Source organism: Crassostrea angulata, chromosome 1 (genome assembly GCF_025612915.1).
Source record: "Crassostrea angulata isolate pt1a10 chromosome 1, ASM2561291v2, whole genome shotgun sequence".
In the NCBI taxonomy this organism is placed as follows: Eukaryota; Metazoa; Mollusca; class Bivalvia; order Ostreida; family Ostreidae; genus Magallana; species Magallana angulata.
This window is the reverse complement of record NC_069111.1, coordinates 29263562-29283742: the sequence shown is the minus strand read 5'-3', so window position 1 is coordinate 29283742 and position 20181 is coordinate 29263562. Positions and strand designations below refer to the sequence as shown.

At 33.2% G+C, this 20181-nt stretch overlaps 3 protein-coding genes across 4 annotated transcripts in view; 2 read left to right on the top strand and 1 right to left on the bottom strand.

Annotated features, from left to right (window-relative positions):
• The first annotated feature begins 359 nt into the window (after positions 1 to 359).
• On the top strand, positions 360 to 6211 carry LOC128179648 (cathepsin B-like). The gene is made up of 9 exons (XM_052847160.1): positions 360 to 500; positions 1809 to 1948; positions 2361 to 2579; positions 3204 to 3319; positions 4039 to 4123; positions 4398 to 4545; positions 4881 to 4994; positions 5407 to 5535; positions 5909 to 6211. Exons 2-9 carry the CDS (start codon positions 1814 to 1816, stop codon positions 5986 to 5988), a joined length of 1026 nt encoding a protein of 341 aa, XP_052703120.1. The 5' UTR covers positions 360 to 500; positions 1809 to 1813; the 3' UTR covers positions 5989 to 6211.
• Positions 6212 to 9159: 2948 nt separating this feature from the next.
• On the bottom strand, positions 9160 to 15115 carry LOC128179635 (serine/threonine-protein kinase RIO3-like). 2 transcript variants are annotated; one of them, XM_052847146.1, is made up of 11 exons: positions 15039 to 15115; positions 14650 to 14781; positions 14229 to 14401; positions 13643 to 13753; positions 12990 to 13102; positions 12725 to 12868; positions 12261 to 12388; positions 11760 to 11945; positions 11008 to 11167; positions 10395 to 10565; positions 9160 to 9995 (listed from the first exon to the last, which is right to left on the bottom strand). In XM_052847146.1, the coding sequence occupies exons 2-11, from the start codon at positions 14760 to 14762 to the stop codon at positions 9561 to 9563; spliced, it is 1734 nt and encodes a 577-aa protein (XP_052703106.1). In that variant the 5' UTR covers positions 14763 to 14781; positions 15039 to 15115; the 3' UTR covers positions 9160 to 9560. The 2 variants fall into 2 exon arrangements, with proteins under 2 accessions (XP_052703106.1, XP_052703101.1); XM_052847141.1 differs by lacking the exon at positions 15039 to 15115 and having other exon boundaries at positions 14650 to 14942.
• Positions 15116 to 15285: 170 nt separating this feature from the next.
• The window catches only part of LOC128179495 (coiled-coil domain-containing protein 73-like), a 118856-nt gene continuing 113960 nt past the window's right edge, over positions 15286 to 20181 (top strand). Inside the window, exons 1-6 of the mRNA XM_052846926.1 lie at positions 15286 to 15475; positions 17769 to 17890; positions 18788 to 18859; positions 19058 to 19165; positions 19551 to 19625; positions 19897 to 20071. Of these exons, the coding sequence (XP_052702886.1) occupies positions 15427 to 15475; positions 17769 to 17890; positions 18788 to 18859; positions 19058 to 19165; positions 19551 to 19625; positions 19897 to 20071 (601 nt within the window). The 5' untranslated portion in view covers positions 15286 to 15426. The remainder of the gene's footprint in view (positions 15476 to 17768; positions 17891 to 18787; positions 18860 to 19057; positions 19166 to 19550; positions 19626 to 19896; positions 20072 to 20181) is intronic.

Here is a 20181-nt window from a genome sequence, read left to right as displayed (position 1 = left end):
TTTGTCACCAGAAAACAGTGTCTTAATTGTTACCGGTTACAAATGAAATTGGGTAAAAGTCAGGACTAATTTCTGGCCATATTTAATCTTTTTAGCTCATTTTTATGAATAAATAGTGGCGCGTCATATTTATACAGTGTAATGCCATAAGTGTTTTTAAAAAAGACTACTGTAGGTTACATGTATTTTTTTTAAAATTTTATCCCTCAAAATTCGTTAATTGTACCAAATGGTATGGTAATAAACAATGGGTTTTTTGTTTTGTTTTGTTTTTTTTAAATTTTATATCTTACTCGCTTTAAAATAATTATGTAGATCAGCGTTAGCGGACTCGGTTGCAAGCGAGATAACTGAGTTGTGTTTTTTTTTCGCGTGTGTTATCACCTGACTGTCACATGACCCGACCTGTTGTTAAAACCCGTGACCAGTGATAAATGCTTGTATAAAGCCTGGATAAACGACTTATTTGATTTATAGGTTGGAAGAAATAATCTATATAGGTAATGTAACATTGATTTGTACCAGAATTAATTCTTATTCGTAGACGTAAAACTATTCTTTCTCATATCGGAGAGTTTAGTCAAATTTTTGTTCCTTATGTGCGTGTTCTGTGCTTGACCATGTTCTACTTTCACTTTTTAAGAAATTAGATCATTTTTAAAAGTGATATTGATGCTTTAAAAACTCGTAAGATTAAACAGTCTGTTAAATGCTGTATGATTACGATCTTGAAGCTGACATTCAGATGCATGCATTTTGAACTTCCGTGTAAATGATGCTCATTAAAAATCATTGAAATTAAATGTATGAATAACAATTACGTATAGACTAATTTTCGTCACTGACTTTATTTATTTGAAAAGCATTCTATTTCCTTATTTTGATCTTCCGTCTGGTTATTTTGTGAATGTTTTTATTGTGGTTTATAAGTTTATTGCTAAATGTGCTAATTAAGTTATTGAATTTTTAAGGAATTTATTTCATTTCTCAATTGCTTTTTTGTAATAAGATGTAATCTTCCATATGTTCATGTTAATGCAGTACAATCCTGGTTCTAGATATGCATTTACCAGTTTATAAGCTATAGCAATTAAAACATGATAAAAGGCAATGTACATTCATCACCAGCTGTTTTCCCCAGATCATAATTACAACTATATGTTGTCAGTTTAATGGAAATTAATTTGCTACTTTTATGATATTCATGCATCCAGTTCTTTAACCCAAGGATCAAAGGTTTATATTATTTACTTGAATTTGATATATATATATGTTCATTTTTATTTTTTCAGACAATTTAATATAGAACTTTAATAATACATATGCAATTGATTAGCCCCTTCATTTTTTAATGTTAATAAACAGATGACAATCCAAATTTTATTTTTATATTTCATGAGCTGAAAAAATCTTAAACTCATAAATTTAATACACTTACTGTATGAACTATAAATGTAGTATAGGTTCATTGGCTAGTGAATAAAAACATAAATAATGTCTAGCCAAAAAAATGAAAAAAAAATTACTTGGTACAATTATTGAAAACCAAGTATTATATACATGGAATAAATACTCGATCTGCTTGCGGATATTTTTCACGACCATGCAGATGTCGCACATGGGAGGACATAGATGAGATAATACATCTTGTACAATCACTACTGGCTGATGGAAATGAATTAATCATGGATTGGTCATCAACTGGTGATTCACAAATAAAAGATGATGCATATAATGCTTGGTTTACACTATTCTATAATTATTAGTACAGCAACCACCAATTGTTATATTTTTCCTTCTGTTGACAGTTACAATGAAGGTGTTGGTTCTTTGTGCCCTTGTGGCTGGCGCCATGAGTGCGCTCGTTGAGTTCCGAGACAAGGACATCTTTGAGCCACTTTCAGATGAGATGATCTGGTTCATCAACAAGATGAACACAACATGGAAGGTAATTATGAAGACTCTGTTTATTATATAACCTCAATAGCTGCAGTAAAAAGAAAATTACCTGGGTAAATTTAATTATTTAAGGTGGGTTGGGATGCCTAGGGATACAAATACATGTATAAACAAAAGTGCAACATGTTTAAAACTTGATTTTCAAATTGTACATGTACCGGTACAATACTTGCTCATAAATCCAATTTTAAAATATCTAGAAATTGTTGAAAGAACCCCCAGGTTATGAACTTGGGACTTGCAGATCAGCAGCTGTTGATTCTTTATTCTATTTGGCTATGCATGCTATTGAGACAAAATAAATTAATGATGAAAAATAAAATGTTCATTTTTAATATGGTTTAAATATATGTATCGATACCCTGTATAGGTATTTTATCGATATCATTTGTCATTAATAGGCAGGACAAAACTTCCATCACATTGCCAAGGATGACAGACTAGCCCATGTTAAGATGATGTGTGGTACCTATCTGAACACACCCCCAGAGCTGAGGCTCCCCGAGAAGAAGATGGAGCCCCTGAAGGACCTCCCCGCCACCTTTGATTCCCGCACACAGTGGCCTAACTGCCCCACCCTGAAGGAAGTCAGAGACCAGGGAGCCTGTGGATCCTGCTGGGTAGGAATGATTGGGGTTTTAGTTTATTTCTTAGTAGGAGTGGAAGGTTTATTAATACCTGGCTGCAATACAGAGGAAAACATGAGAATTTGAAGTTAAAAACGGTAATAGTCAAGGACTATGAAGAAGCAATTTTGATTCAGTATGTGTGTGATTTTTTTATATCTGATAGGTTTATTATACAGTTTTAGAATTAGGGGTGTGAAATTGACTTGAATATGAATTCTTTATGAGTGTCTTTCCTGTAAATGTGTTTTAGTGTAATTTAATTGTTAAAAATGGAGGGGTATATAATCAACACTTTTGTTAAGGGCACAGGTCGACAGGAAAACTAAACAAAAATAAGTAAATATATAAATGTGAATTGGTTTTGGCAACTGATTTTAGAATAGCAGACAAGCATTGTCAAGTGTCTTGTACTTGTATATGAAGAGTGCAAGCAATTACATTTTTTGTTGTTGAAGTAACACTTATACAAGATATAAAATCTTCCACTGCTGCTGTCAGACAAAGTCGGTTTCATAACGGACACATTTTAAGAACAGATCTCTTGATTGACAAACTGAATTCACATGGTCTGATAATGTAAGAGAAGTGAAACATGAATAAATTTCTTTGTCGCAGGCTTTCGGAGCTGTTGAAGCCATGTCAGATCGTATCTGTATCAAGTCTCAAGGAAAAGAAAATACCCACATCTCAGCCGAGGATCTGACATCTTGCTGCAGAACCTGTGGAAATGGGTAGGTGGAAAATGTTGAGGAATGGTTAACAAGTCTTTAACTGTGCCATCTATAGATATCTGGGTTTTTTTGTTGCACTTGATCGATATATATACATGTAGATTTTTTAGACTATCAGAATACTAATTGCAAAAACTTTTAAACTTCCGGTTCATAAAAGATGTGGAAGTGGTTTATTTAATTAGTTCTAACAAAATCTCAGGAGTGCTTCCTGAAAAAAATGATTGACATGTGTCCCCAGGGCATTCACTCTATTGTTCCCTATGTGACTCATGTAAATGTGATCATTATGAATAAAATACATGTACTTGTGATGTGGGGCATTTTTTCCTCATTTGCACATACATATTTCCCAGCTATCTTGCACTTTGAAAAAAATTTCCTTATGTGTTGTTTTAATTGAATCTCTAGTAATGGTAGGAAATAAAAAAAGAAAGATATTTGATTGCCAAATGTTTCTCAGATTTGTTAATGTATCCATATCGAACCTTATGTCCAGGTGCTGTAAACCTTTGAAAAAAAAACAAAAAAAAAAACTAAACTTTGTACCGTTTGGAAGGTGTGATGTTGAGAGTGCATACACTTCAGAATTTGATTTAATTAAAGAGGACATTCTCTTTTAATAGAAGGAGTCCAACTTCAGCGCAAAATTCAGTGTCTATTTTACAATTACTATTATTTCAATGCAGTATTAAATGTGTTACTCTTCTTGACTGTAGGTGTGAGGGAGGTTTCCCATCTGCTGCCTGGAGTTACTATAAGAGAGACGGTCTGGTTACCGGGGGACAGTACAACTCACACCAGGTCAGATCACAACCGCTTCTTTATTATATACCCGGCCTGGGTCGATCAATCTATTTAAAAGTCACTCCTTTATGATAGGCATGTATTGCATATGGTAGAGGTCACATTAGTTTAATAAAAAATGTACATATTTCTCTCTCTCTCTCTCTCTCTCTCTCTCTCTCATAAAATTCTTTCCTGATGCTTTTTGTGTAAAGAAAAAAATTACCAATTTGGGTATAAGCCTGCATTTTTCTGCAAATTGTCTCTTATATACATTATGCATTGTTAACAGGGATGTCTACCTTACACAATCAAGGCCTGTGACCACCATGTGGTAGGAAAACTCAAGCCATGCAGTAAGAGCATCGGACCCACTCCTAAATGTAAACACACCTGTGAAGCAGGTTACAATGTCACCTATGAGAAGGACAAACACTATGGTAAGTCAGGTCACAAAAGGTCATTAAGGTCACAAAGGGCTTTGCTAGATGTTACAAATAAAAGGGATAAAAATAACATTATTTTCTATTTTGCCACTAGGACATCAATTGATTTTGAAAGATTACCCTGATCTTGCACAACAGTACATTTTAATTGAAAAAAAAAATGAAACTCAACTTAACAGAACAAGGATATTTCCATGAAAATATTGAAAACATATCTCGATCTTCATAATATGACCGCAAAAACCTCAGAGTCCTAATTACCGATAGAACGGAAAATGTTAAGGTGTTTAGGAGCTAGCAAATTAGTGTATGTTGGTTTTCTTTTTCAGGAAGTTCTGCCTACAGTGTACATGGTGTAGAGAAAATTATGACAGAGATCATGACCAATGGCCCAGTGGAAGGTGCTTTCACAGTCTACGCTGACTTCCCACAATACAAATCTGGTGAGAAATTTTTGTACAATTTCCATTAATGCCCAAGTACTCTTCTAACTTAAAAATTCTTTAAAAGAGTATATACATGTATGTACCTTAACCATATTACAGTAAAACACAGTTATAGCGAACACGCTTATAATGAATTGACGCTTACAGCGAAGTGAATTTCATTCCCCAAGTCATGTTGTAAACTTGACGGATATAACAAATTACGCTTATAACGAAGTTAAATTGGCCGTCCCTGGGACTTCGTTAAAAGCGTGTTTTACTGTACTGTACTAAATATGAATTTTTAAAAAGCTGATTTTTTTCTCTGTAGGTTGTTGTGTTTTTCTAAACATGTATCTAGTAAGATCAATAAAAATGAAGATACATGTAATTAAAACATAGTAAATATTAGTTTTTCAATTTTGTTTAGGTGTATACAAGCATACTACTGGACAGCCCTTAGGAGGTCATGCTATCAAGATCCTCGGGTGGGGAACTGAGAACGGAGATGATTACTGGCTGGTGGCCAACTCCTGGAACCCCGACTGGGGAGATCAAGGTAAGTCCCACTTCATTCAAAGCCGGGTTCAGACAGAACACAATTTTACCGGGAATCACCTATAAATTGAAAAAAGGTGTAAGAAGTTTTTTCCAAACTGAAGTCAGTCTTAAATATGCAGAGAGATTGAATCTCAGATTTCTGTGAATTGGAATGTCGATGTTCAATCCTCTGCAATGTTTGATACTTTTTAATATATATCTGGTCAAATACAATGTATATGTCCTTTGATGTTGAAACTTAGAAATTTGAACCTATATATAATGTATGGAAAACATATTACATTTTTAGGGTGTTAACGGTTGTATCTGGTAATATTGTGGAATGATCAAACATTGGAAAACTTATAATTTTTTTTTTTTTGCTTTTGCAGGTTTCTTCAAGATCTTAAGAGGACAAGATGAATGTGGAATTGAGTCCCAGATCAGTGCTGGAGAGCCCAAACTCAGTTAAAAATATTAAAAAACACTGACTAAAAAAACCCACTAAAGTGCTCAACTTAACATTACCATGAGATTTATTGAAATGAAATTTCAGACATATTTTGCTTTCCAAGTTTTTTTTTCACAGACTGTTAGATTTATGATATTACATATATAATGTATATTTTCCAAGTGTGATATTTGATACTTTGATACAATTTGTATTTGAAATATTAAATAAAATTAAGAGTTTATGCATGTTTAACAATTTATGATAGTATGAATAGAAATAGTCTTTTCATGGCAACAGTTTTGGAAAAATCAATTTGAGAAGACTATAAAATGGGGAAAATGATCCTCTAGCTTCCATAAATGAAAAAACAAAAAGGACTGGTTTAGTGGCAGTATATTGTCTTGCCTTTTTAACCAATGTATAAACATGAATGTTAGTAAAATTGCTTATCGATAATTAATGCAAGTTTTAGCAGTTTTATGTTCATGTATGCTATTGTAGAAATTCGATCGCAAACAAAAATTTTCTCTATACCTTTTGTTTGACACTCTAGAATGTTCCCGTTATTTCAATGAATTAATTTGATGGGACTTATTTGTATGATCATCTGATGGATGGTCCTATGACACAGAAGACTTAGTGCAACATATAAAGGGCTGTATCTTTAACCAGTATGCTACAAAGGTTGAATTTTATCTCCAGGTCCTTGCCTTGTTACATCAAATATATCAGTCTGCATTGAGACACATGCACTGATAAAATGGTCATGTGTGCAGACAAATTTATGTCCAGGTCACATAGTTTATCGTGTCATGGGACATCTTTGATAACCCATTTATTGTCAAGGTTGTAATAATATTTTGATTAGGTCTGAACTGTGAAATCAAAATTAAATGTCATGTGTTGCAAAATCTGAGAGTCAGAATATATCACTCCCAATCGAATTACTGGTACTGGATTGAATTAAAACCTTGCTTTGAAAATACCTGCTACATAATTTTCTTATCAACTTACCTTTATGTTTTTCAGAAATTACAATTAATGTACATGTATATCGTTATAATACCCAAGTAGTAATTTAAAAATTTATGGGAGTTATGTTTTAAATATTTTGAAGGATAATAGACACATGGTGATTATAATATAAACTTCATGGTGATTATAATATAAACTTCATAAATTATCATTATTCAAAAAATATTTAGTGATTGCAAAATTTAACTTCGATGTGTAAATCCTCAAACTTCACACATGATATTTAAGATTATTTTTTATGATAATTGGACCTAGCTACAAAGTGATTTTATCATACCAGATTTATTCCTAAGCATGTGTCAGCAAACTGATTGTAAGACTCAGCTGCCTGGTACAACAGTGAGGACAAATAAATGGTGTGATTTAAAAAGCAATAAATGCAAAATCTACCTGGCTCGAGCTAGTACTTTACAACTTAATTTCATTGTTTGTCGTATATTTTATTTGAGAGGTCTGAGGATATATGTCAACCTAAACCCCTTATTTTACACAACTTAGAGATTAAAATAAAAACAGACTCAATGATTTCCCTACTTTAACGATATTTTGTTTGTCAATATTAAACTTAAAAGGTTAACAATCCATTTTGACTTCCTTTGAACATTCCTTCCTGTTTGCATGTTAAAGGTAATAGGTAAAGGAATTTATCTGAATAGGTGATAGAACATATCATAAATATTTAGCAAGGAAGCATGCAGATCTGGGTATTTGATAAATTTTGTAAAAATGATTTTGCTGTGTCCACGTTCTTGCATAATTTTTAATCACATTATAACCTCGTAATTGGCTGTTACTGAACACCAGTCCAGTAAAATAGTATATAATACATTTACACTACATATTATGTACTGTAAATGTAGTAACTATATATACTGTAAACGTACTACATTTGGCTGTGTATTCTTTTTAGCACTTTTGGCGGAATGCAGCTTCCGCTAAATTAAGTACATTGCCAAATGCCATGCATATATGTATAAGAGTAGTCACATTCAGGAATATGCTACCGGCAATTCAAATCTACTCCAACTTGTTCAAAAACTAATTTCCGCTAAATATCGTACACGCCAAATATAATAGGTTTACGGAAGTGTGTATGATATCTGACAAATCAGATTTTTAAACAAGTTTGCATGGATTTAAATACCAGTAAGCGTATTTCTGAATGTACCTGGTTTTTTTCACATACGGTATATGAGAGGCATTAATGATGCACTTGCTTCATTGAAAGACATCGGAAGCTTCTCTCTGCCAAAAACGCCAAATAAAATACACAACCAAATATAATCCATTTACAGTATTAAGTACATAAACACCCATGACTTTCACTTTTTATAACTGTTTGTCACATATGGGGATTTACTTAGTCTTGTAAAATTATTTATATAGGACGTATTAAATAGATTGATCAAACTTTAGAAATCAGTGTATAAAGCTTGGACTACTAGACTAAGTACTGAGCCTTGTTTGAACCCAGCAAGTACCTTTGCTGACAGGATGTGCAAAACAGTTAGGAAAATATATATCTTATTAATTTTCTCAATTAATTGCTATCCTTTCTTTTTCAAAATACGCACACACCAGAATATTATATTCTCTACGAAAATACCAGTCTGTGTTAATTTGAGATAACTTTTCATAAAGGTGTGGAGGACCCATAAAATGAGTCTTGGTTTGTGACCACATTTGTTTTATGAATTCTAGAAGATTGACCTCTGCCACGCAAGGATTTTTTTTTTCATTCATCATACCAAAGTCTGATATTTGTATATTAACCAACATTAAATACTATAGTATATTCTTAATCAAGGGAATTAATACTTGCAAAAAATCGTGATAAGCTCTAGCTATCAAAGGTTTTAAAATCTGGCTTTTGTTTTTCCGGCAGGTGAGAACTACATGTATAAGAAAAGATAACATCAGATGGAAGTTGGGAGAATTAGTACCCACATAAAATAAGGAATCTACTGAGTTATTTTATGTCTTCGGGGCCTTGACTTCTACATTATATAGAGAGATTTGTACCAGCAATAAAAATATTGATCATCTGTTTTATAGTGAAAGAAGCTCCATATTTAAATACCGTGCCATCAGGTCATAAACAGGTGAAAATTTTGAGATTTATATGGAACAATGCTATTTCATACAAAATAAGAAATAAATAGAAACTTACTTTGGTTAAATGATATTTTAATAAAATAAAATGACAATATCAAAATAAAAAAAAAAATTAACAGTTCAATTTCATCTCTTAGATTTATAAAAAATATTCTTCTTTGAATTCATTATGCTGATCACATCAGTTCTTTTAACTGGAATAAATAAAGAACCTGCTTTATAGTCAGACTTTCACATCTACACCCAAAAAAACCCATCAATACACTGATACATCATCGTCATGTAATGTCACCACTGGAACCCACAGGATTTCTCTTTAGAGCAATAATCCTGTGGGTCCCTCCACAGAATATTAGTATAAATCAACTGATACTGAAATTTGGCAGTTTCAATAAGGACAACAAACAAAACAACCCCACCCCCTTTCCCTGTAACATTTACTATCCTAATTTTATTTTGTCCATCGTTCTCTCATCTGCGTTCTTCAGCTCCTCCTCAATAACCTCATCATCATCATCCTCCTCATTCTCTGAGGAATTTTCCGCCTCCTCTTCTCTGTCAGCCTTATCCTGTAATGACTTCTCGTAGAAATATTCAAACGGGTCATTTCGTTCCTCCAACACCTCTCCTAGATCCTCCCCTTCTTCTTCTTGCTCTTCCAGCAGTCTGTCCTGCTGGGACTTCTCAAAGTAGTAATCGAAGGCGTATTCCTTCATGGTGATTTGGTGGGCCAGTAATTCGGCACTCCTTTCCTTGTCATACCTCTGCACCTGGGCAGCAAATTCTGCACCTTTTCCCTTTATGTTGAGTCCAGTGATTTGGTTGAACAGTTTCTCTGGTTCTTTGACATTGTGTACTCCTGCCTTCTTGAAGAACTGCAATGGAAGGAAAAATAAATATTTAAACATAACACTCTAGCTTTATTCCTGGGTTAGTGTACAGTTTTTCTGTTACAAAGATTTACAGCACAGATGTGCTTTTTATGCATGTAATAAATCTATGAAGAGGGTATTGGTAAATAAGGTCACTCTATGTACACTGTGCTCTAATGTTTTTACTATGTAATCAGTTAAGATATACTAAGAACAGGTATATTAATCTAACATATAAACTATCCTTGTTATCCTTAAGCAACTATAAGTCTATAAAATACATAAACTAATAAGTGCAGAATATTGCTTTGTAAAAAAAAAAAACACTGAAAAGTTCTACTTCAACCTTCAACCAGACAACATGTGCTAGACATTTTTATTGATTAATATTTATAAAAGTACCTTGCACACATTGTAGCAGTCTCTGAACAAAAACTCCATTGCCTTTGGATGTGTGAGCTCCACTGATTGGCTGACGTCAATGACCCACACCTTATCCTCGAACCAAAGCAAGTTGTACTCGCTCAGGTCTCCATGGACCAGGGCACACTTATTCTGCATGGTATCCATTATCTGCAAAGTGAATCAAAGGATGAAATAGAGTTTTCTTCCTGTTCTCTTTTTTTCTGTTTTGGTAATTGTCGACAATGTAAAAATATTGGTCACAAATAGGTTGCATCTAAAAGTTTTTATAATTTTGAATCATTGGCCAAAATATTATACTGCGGGTATCTGTTATGATATTTCAATTATGCAATCACCCCTATTTGAGAAGACAGGTATTGCAGATAGACCTCCATCAGAAAAAAATTTTTTTTTTTATTTATATACTTTAAAATAAGACAACATAGTGTTCTCCTTGAGTTGTTTAACATACATGTACACTGACAACTAAACTGGTGAACTCTGATATTGACTAGAATGCCTTACATTCCAAATTATTTGACAAGATGCTACTAACTACACACGGAAAAGAAATTCAAGCACATTTTATGACCTCAAAATGCAGTCTCACCTTGACAACCTGTTCATATGCATCTTCTAGATCTTCCACAGACAGATGGGCATTCTTTAGTTTAGGAGCTGGGATCTGATCTTTACCAATGAAACTCATCACTAGCACATGTTTGTTGAGGACCTGTACTGCAGGACAAGGGATCCCAAACTTCTTCATCCTATTTTAATATCAAAAGATAATCATAATGTTATAACTACCTTTTTAATGTCGAAATTGAAAATAATTGTACTCAGACAATAAGTTGGCACCAAACATTATTTATTCACACACAAAACAATCTAAATCATTAACTTTCTACATGAACTTAGGTATGTGAGTTTTTTGACATGCAATGAGGGAAAAGGGACACTACTGTAGATTCCTAATTAAACGTTAGGAATTAATATCTGCATAATATCGCAAGAAGCACCCTTTGTGGATTTTAAAACCTAGCCATTATTTTCTGAGAGTTGAGAACTATAAGAAATAAGGAGAAAAGGTCTGCATACATGATTTTATATTCTAGCAATTTGATACCAAACGGCGATATCACAGAATTAAGTACTCACGTAAAATATAAAGGAGTTTACAGTACCCTTTCCCCCCCTTTTTTTAAAAGTTTCCTACATTTTCTTTTTCTAATGAAATTGGGTTAAAATATCTTCTTTGCAAAAACAAGCTCATGAAAGAGAGTTCAATGCTTGAATATTACAATTCAATGTATTTTTTCTCTAAATCGTTGTATTTATGATAAAAAAAATCCAGCTGACCTATTGAGGTTGGCTGTCTCCTTCTCTCCCCAGATGCGGATCACCTTCCTGGGGTTGTTCTTCTTGAACTCGTCCCTGGAGAACCTGTGATCGCCGTCCACGTAGGCCCCCCGGTTCTTGAACTCGTTCAGCGTGGTCTTGTAGATCTTTATTGCACATTCATGAGACAGCAGCACCCCTTCTTTGCTGTAAATAAAATTTCAACTTTCAGATATCAAAATCCACCAAGTATTAAATATATCAATAAATTTGGATTTTTAAAGCTTCAATCATCCATTGAAAATGGCATGCAACTTTTTATCTTGTATTAAAAAAAATCATATCTGCACTAACTTTAAAGATGAAAAATCTACATTTCCATTACTCTTCACTTTTTTTTTATTTTCAGGTAACATCAAACCATAGAGCTTAATTTCCTGGTTGGTTTTTTTTATCCATTAACAATTTAAAAATCAAGACTACATCATTCAATTGAGAGTATACTAATGGGCATAGACAAACCTCCCTCCATACGCATGGTAGATGACAGACTCCTTCCCGGAGCTGATGCTTCCCCCCACTGACTCCAGTGTCTCATTATTTACCATCTTATACAGCAGCAGTTTGGTGCGAGGGTCTAGTACATGTTCCTGTAATAAGAAAAACCATTAGCTCTTTAAAACTCTAAAGTTTTGGATTTGTTTTTTTTTTTCAATACATTTGATTAATAATTTTTGTAATGATTCTGTTTTTGATTATGTCAGGTTTATTTTTTCTTTGTTGCTTCTGAAAATAATAAACTTCAAGAAATAGATTCTTAGTACTACTGTTTTAATTTCAAAGCAAACAGTAAAAGAAACACAACCATATATAGACTTTATTAACATGTATTTTCTTTTCAACAATTTCCACACAGATACTGCAGAATGTGAATAAAAAATAAGATCCAAAGATTCCATCATAGTTCAAGATATATGAAAACTTACACTGGTTGAGAACTCCTTCTTTTCGTGTAACCGTTGGCTTCTCTTTGTCTCTGAAAGGGAGTGCATCTTCAGTCTGTTGTAGACTTTATTTGACAGCTTCATGTCGATGCCCTCACCATCACCAGAATGAAATTCTGGACCAAACTGTACAAGAGAGTAAGAATTTTATCAGTGATCATTTGGGCATGGTCAAATTTGACTAATTGAATTCTGATGGCAAGTTTATCAAGACAGAAATATATGCTTGCAGCTTTTGTGTACATACATCCATTATTTTGGAAGCATTTCTCCTGCCACATATCACAGCATCATGTTTAGTGGTGATATTTTTCCCTTTCCCCGACACTCCACTTTTCTTAAACTTTGGACTAGGGCTGTCTGTAATTAATCAAAATACATCAATATAGTTTTATTCTCATGTACATCCAACTTGTATAGGGCAAGTATTTTACATTTCAATTTAAATTGTGTTTCAAGCTTGATAAACTAATTGACTGCATGTATGTCACTTAACCATATTAAATGACTGCTTAAAGCTGAGTCATATAGGGCTCTTAACCAACCTGAAATTTTATATTCTTTTTTTTTTTGTAATCTTGAGAGATGATGTGTGACATCTAACATACTAGTATGTAATCAATTATTTCTGTTTCATGGAGAAGGCTTACATAGGCATTGCCTGCTGCCTAATCCATTTATGTAAATGTATATTTGCATAATAAAATAGGTTCAAATCAAATCAAATTATTTCTGTTATCAAAAAAGCAAAGTCCAAACTATCAAATTAAAAAAATAGTTTCCCCATCATATGATCAGCTGATAAACCTAAGGGAAGTAATTAAGACCAAAAAAAAAAGAAGGAAAATAATATGCAGTATTCTTTGATAAGAGGACAAATGAGGATGAAGACTGAAGTACCCCATGCGCTTTTCCTATTCTCCATTTCATCTTGGTCTACTTCCTCGTCGTCCTCCTCATCGTCTCTGTATGCTGGATGAACAGCTCTGTAGTTTTCAAATGAAATGGACACTGCAAGGAGTAAATGAAATAAGCATTTCAGCAACATGAATTTCTTGCATAAACAGATTATTTCGAACAAGCAAAACCTTGCTAGCGATTTTTTTTTTATGCAAGTGCTTTCAAAGGAGGGAATTTTTGTCAAAAAAATTTGAATTGTTCAGAAAAGAACTCCCATTGATAATGCTCGACTGTTAGCACATAATGATGCCTGGAAATTAGATTTTCAGAATAATTATACAAATGTACATGAATTGGAAAATATCAAAACATTATCAGATTAACATCATATACATTTTTTACTTGGAATATTTCATTTTCTTGTCATTAGTACATCTATGTGATTTCCCAATCAAGTCTTTTTCTCAATGGAATTGGGTTAGTAATGTAGAACTTGTATTAATTGATATTAGCAATGAGAAATAGAGTATACATGTACATTGGCTTGGAAATTATTAACTAAGGCCATATAGGTTATAAATGGAACCTTTATTGTTTCCATTGAATTTCTTTTCCTCAATCTTTAGTGCCTGGTCATGTTCCCGGTCAAACTCCTGTTGTAACATCTGAGCCAGGAGCCAGTCATCTGTGGTCTCTGCAGAATTTTCTGAAGCTGCGGCCAAGATTTCTTGAAAAGTTCTTGTTTCCCCCGCATTTAAACTGAATGACACAAAATTAATCTATGATACATAATGATAGGAAATTTTGCTGTTAAGGGTTTGGGACCTGATCAGGAATCATGAGGACCCCTATATTTGAATCATTTTGGCCAATTTTAGGATTTTGAGAAAAAAAACACCAAAATTTATAACAAAATGATAATTTTTCCCATTACATTAGTTCTTACATCACTTTATAAAAATGAATATTGATGAATGCAGCAAAACTCTTCACCATACACTGCCTACCTTTCTTTTTCTTCTTGGTGTTGTAGTTCAGTTGCAAGCTGTTCACTCATCACATCTTGTAGTGAACATGGCATCACAGGTGCTGCCCGAGTTTTCCCCCAGGGGGTTGACATATTTCTTGGGGAGTTGCAACTTGAAAAAAAACGATTTCTAAATGTGTAATCAAATTCACAACCTTCCATTAGTATATTCAATCTGTTATCTTTTGTCGGTTTAGATAATTTTTTCTCAATATTGGCGAAGTGACTTTAGTCGTTTAGACAAACGTATTTTCTGTTCAATGTTGTAAGATAGTTAAAAAACAACGTGGTAGTTCATATTGTAGTATATATACATGCTTTGAAATACAAAAATAGCTTAAAACGTCACTGACTGAAAAAGAGTATTACCTTCTTGTTGTGCAATATTTCAGCTGGCAAAGTATCAACCGGAAACACTTCAACGTTTGTTAAATTGTACACAAAAATGTTTACTTTTGTCGTTTACAATTTGTATGTAGTATCAATAGTGACATTTGTTGATTAGATTATTAATCTTAATTTGGTAAAAAAAAAAATTAACTTTTCAAATATATTTTTATGTCGAATAGTTTGATGTACGATCCTCTCAGCAAAAGAGGACCACGCGGGAAATGTCAAATGTCAAAGCTACGATGTCAAAAGAAGTTGAAAATGCTTGAATAGGTGTATTTAATTTTACAATTTGAATTCAAAATCAGAAATGTGGGTTTGAATATTTCAATGTTTCTTCAATTTTAAATGAGAAGTCGATCAGAAAATGGAGGAAAAGACAGTCACATGTGATGGGGATAGCCAACAACATGAAGGTATAAAATTTAAGTTTGTTGAATTGACATTGTTAATATATGCACAAAAATTGTTTTATCGAACCATAACCTTTATTTGTTTTTTCGTGAAATAAATCAAAATCTAGCAAACATATTTCCTTGTCACATACCTGTCAACATTCGAAATATTTTTGGGGGGAGAAAACGCGCGACGACTTTTTTTGATATAGTCTGTCCCAAGATATTTATGCTGCATATTTGAACGATTTTTAATAAAAATACACATACCTGTGACTGAAGTGCAATTAAAATCGATGAAAGGGAAAATTCCCAAGATAACTTCATTCACACATCATTTTTCCCTCGTAAAAATTCACAGGAACGAAAACAGATTTCCTACGGAGATTTATAATGGGGAATGTTGACATCTTTTCTCCATTCGGAAGTACTCGGGACCCCTCGCGCAATTTTTCAACGTTATCATCCGGGCGTCTTCATCTCCTTGGCAATGGAAAAACCTCGTAGACTTTTTATTTTTAGCCGTGTACTGATACCCGACAAGCTAGAGGGGGCGTTTCAAAGGGAAATCTTGGAATTTTTTCATACTATTGAATGAACATCGTCTGAACCAAGAGGTATTTATAAATATTGAATAATTTAAGAAAATATGCGGCAAAATAACTTGGGACAGACTATAGTAAAAAGTCATCGCGCGTTCTTTTAGTTCATACTGATAACTAAGAAATAACTAATGATACACCTTAATGTTCTTTATTGTAATTGTAAGCTGCTGATTTAGTCAGTTTTAGAGTGTTCTTAGAAGGTTTCACTTGATGGCATTCCTCTTTACAATTTATTTTAGCACATAGAAGACTAAATAGTGTCTGATTGTCCATGGAAGCTCTTTGTTCTGTCTGTATTTTTCTCACAAGGGAGAACACCCTCTCACAATCTGCATGTATTTGGGATACAGCACATAGACTGAGCAATTTTACTAAGAATTGGAATCTTTATATTTTTCATACACAGTCTGCAGAAAGCATGATCTTCACCTTTCACACTTTTTGTTAACCAACCTTGGAATTCTGCTTCCTTTTCCCCAAGAATTTAGGTACTTGCAGACATATCTTTTCTTTTTTGGCTTTGGTGGTGTATAAAAACTTCATACGTGATTATGATAAGGAATGCCATATTTGCAATACTTATTTCCATTTATAAGCCGTTTATTAGTATATTGTCATATTTTGCTGCAGAGTGTCAATTCGACACTAGCTAGTATCCCGTTGCTAATGTGTATTTCTAAAATTCCCACATCTGGCATGCCTGTCTCTGTTAATAAACTCTGTTAATGAGAATCGGAAGCAATTACAATCCCAGTTATCACTGGTAGCACAGTTGACACCTTGTTGATTACCTGTTATCAGCGGCAATAAACATGTATCTACGGTATTCTACCGATAAACAATGAACTGCCATTTTCTCTTTCACAGGAAATATGGTATTATTTAAAGCGAAATCGGTAAAAATTCCAGATTTCTTAAAAATCGGTAGAAATTGGGGGTAAAAAATATATCGGTAGAAAAGCGGTAGAATGGGTTCAAAATCGGTAGACTCTCGAAAAAATCCGGAGAGTTGACAGGTATGTTGTTAAATCAAAGTACTGACGGGAGTTGATTTTGTCGATGTTTATTTATTTTAAAATCAATGTTATTTTGCATTACAAGTACATGTAGTTTCTAATTTGTATTGGAATTACGCACATTTTTATAATATGAATTTTTGGACTTTTTCGACAAGAATGTTAAGAAACCCCCATATGAATCATGTTAAATAATATTTAAAGATAAAATTAATTCAATCAAACTAAGTATCAGTAATAGTAATATTTCCCGAAAATTGTATGGATCCAAGCAATATTAAACTCTAGTCTCGTTCAACCAAACGCTCGACTGACACCGTAAATCTCCGACAAGCAAGAGAGACTCTCTGAAATTTACGGAGACAGCCGAGCGTCGAGTTGAACGAGACTATATTGAACTCTGGCGTAGGAATACATACCACTACAAAAAATATCTAAATTGTTCGTACCATTTAAAATCTGACTATTTTCAAGGTATTTATAAATAAATTTCCTTGAAAAACAATGCTTTAGCATACATTACATCGAATTTATCAATTATTTTCAAGAACTAAGTCTTGTCAGCAGCGATGATTTGTGCTTTGGTCCAAACACTGTTTCACTTTCGGTTTGTCCGAGTAACAGCATAGGAGAGTTGATTAAAATCAACTCCCAAAAATGAACTGTGAACGACTTGTGAATAACTTTTTGCAGACAAACAGAAAATTTCATCAACTTATAATAATGGAAGTGATGGAAATCATCTGAGTGCAGTAGAATGTCTCAGATTAAAGAACAGCCTTATGGAAATCTTGGAAGAGCTTAAGATGCGAAGAGTAAGTGCTTGATATTTGCAAAATGCATAATACCAATTTAAATGAAGAGAAATGGCGGTTATGCTGAGTATGTGTATAGTAATTGAATGGACATTGTGGTAGTTTTCCTGGTCAGTTAAGCCATATTTTAATGAAGAATCAGAGATATACAAAAACCTAACATATTGATGCATGAGTACCAAATATTTCGCCCTACAATATATAGAAATTCTCTCCCCACTTTTAGAGGGGTATGATTGTATTACAACTTTGACATTGCTACATGTATGAATAAAGATCATAATGTTTTGGCAAATGAAAATTAAACCTGTGTACATTTTATCACTAATCTTGCTGAGGTTCGATTTGTTTCGAACCAATGCATATTATATATAGGGGTGGAATAAACTCAATTATTTGAGAGACAAAACCAAATGGTTCCCTTTTTCTAAATATGCCCATGATGCATTTGGTATGGTTTTTAATACACAGGTTCCCGTAAAGAAATTATTTTTGGATATTTACTTGTAATATTACTAAACTTTGAAAGGAGACTGATGCTGCTAGTGTAAATAGGCAAAAGTCTATAACGTTCTTAAGATAATTGGTTTGTATGGAAAATTATTTGTATTCTATTAGCAAAAAAATCAGACAGTGCAGCTTTGAGAAATGTAAATTTTTCAGAGAGGGTCCAGACTTCCGTCTAGATCCGCACATATCTGTGCATGCATGTATCAATTTTTGCACCTATATAGATCATGGAAAATATTTCTTTGAGAACTATAATTTGTGTTTTTGACATTTAAAAAAAAGAGATATGGGTGACTTTTACATCCTGGAAAGTGAAATCTAATTTTCAATTGCATAATGATTTACGTTTGAAGAGTGGTGAGATAAAAATGTATATTTTTTGTACAGATAAATGATAAAGAAAATGAGGAGAGAATCAAGAAGGCGGACCAAGAAAAGTATGATTTAAGTAGAAAATGTGTAAGTAATGTACAGGAAATTGTACCTCACCAGCTTTAAATCCTTTTTGTATGATTTATCAATAAATGAATTACAATTATATTCTAGGCATATTAAGTTTATTTATTCATTCATTATCAAATTGATCAAAACTTGAAATTGAAAAAAAATAAATAAAGAAGAGTTATTCCCCTTTTAACACAATGCCAACTTTTACAGGAGGCAGAGACACAGAAATTAAATGAATCAAAAGAGCAATTCCAAAAGCAGATACAAGATGCAGAAAGGAAGTACAGGGAGAGGTTGTCACAGGCAGAGGAGCAATTGGTATGATACAAGAATTTATTTTGAAATTTACCAATTAATTTTAAACAACTTCTTCCTGCCTCCCCCATTTTGCCAAGAAGTTTAAGATGTTGGAGTTATTTGTTGAATTGGTTGCCCAGTTAATGTCTGTAAAGAATCATTTGCTTGACACTGAAATGGACACTGAGTGACTCTCTGACATGTAATTTTCAATTCAATAGGCCAAAATTTGAAAATTTAATGCTCATTTCAAATACTGGTATGCACTGACTATGTAGGGAATTTTTATTTTTGCAAACATTTTAAGCTCCTGCAAATTTAATCCTGAAATGTACAGAAATATGCCATGAATATGTAGAATTCTTTTTGAATTATTTTTTGAATGCCTTTATATTTGTTCTGACAGAAGCAACAAAAGGTCTTCAAAGACTGTACTGAGAAAGAAATAAATGGACTAAAAGATGAAATAAGGAACTTAGAGGTATGTAGGCCGGGTTTGGTTATATGTTCTCTAGGTAAGATTCATTGTGTATGTTTGTCATCCCAGTACCGGTACTTTTTATACAGTTTACAATTTTAGAGTGTTGAATTTTTCTTTGATTTATTAAAAGTTTTTCTTTAATCTAATTAAATTAAAGGAGAAATTAGTCTAATTGGAAAAAAAGAGATAAAAAATGGTTTCATCAGTACAAAAAAGGGTTCTTTTCGGTAATAGACACATAACTGTTTGTGAATGCATGTATTTTTAAAAGGTGGTCAAATACACACTGGAAAAAGACCTGAAAGAGCAGGAGAGGAAACTACAGCTTCATGTACAGTCCTCGGAGCAGCACCTTAACCAGCTCACAGAGACAGAACACAGGTTCAAGGCCCTCCAGCTCCAGTGTAAACAGCTCAGCGAGGCACAGGCTCAACTGGAAGACAGTGGTAAGTTGGATTTCATTAGATGGAAGATGGCTGTATTGAATTCATGCATGTACTCTTACAGAAAAGAGTGGGAAGCATGCTCTTTATTTATTGGTGGAAGATGGATGTAT

Excerpts from the sequence above, each read along its gene's own strand:
- LOC128179635 (XM_052847141.1), bottom strand. The coding sequence starts at position 14,831 with ATGGAAGGTTGTGAATTTGATTACACATTTAGAAATCGTTTTTTTTCA. Across the intron at positions 13,754-14,228 it reads ATTCAATGGAAACAATAAAG|TGTCCATTTCATTTGAAAAC; the intron begins GTTCCATTTATA and ends TACTCCTTGCAG. Across the intron at positions 9,996-10,394 it reads ACTGCTACAATGTGTGCAAG|TTCTTCAAGAAGGCAGGAGT; the intron begins GTACTTTTATAA and ends CTTCCATTGCAG.
- LOC128179648 (XM_052847160.1), top strand. The coding sequence starts at position 1,814 with ATGAAGGTGTTGGTTCTTTGTGCCCTTGTGGCTGGCGCCATGAGTGCG. Across the intron at positions 1,949-2,360 it reads AGATGAACACAACATGGAAG|GCAGGACAAAACTTCCATCA; the intron begins GTAATTATGAAG and ends TGTCATTAATAG. Across the intron at positions 2,580-3,203 it reads GAGCCTGTGGATCCTGCTGG|GCTTTCGGAGCTGTTGAAGC; the intron begins GTAGGAATGATT and ends TCTTTGTCGCAG.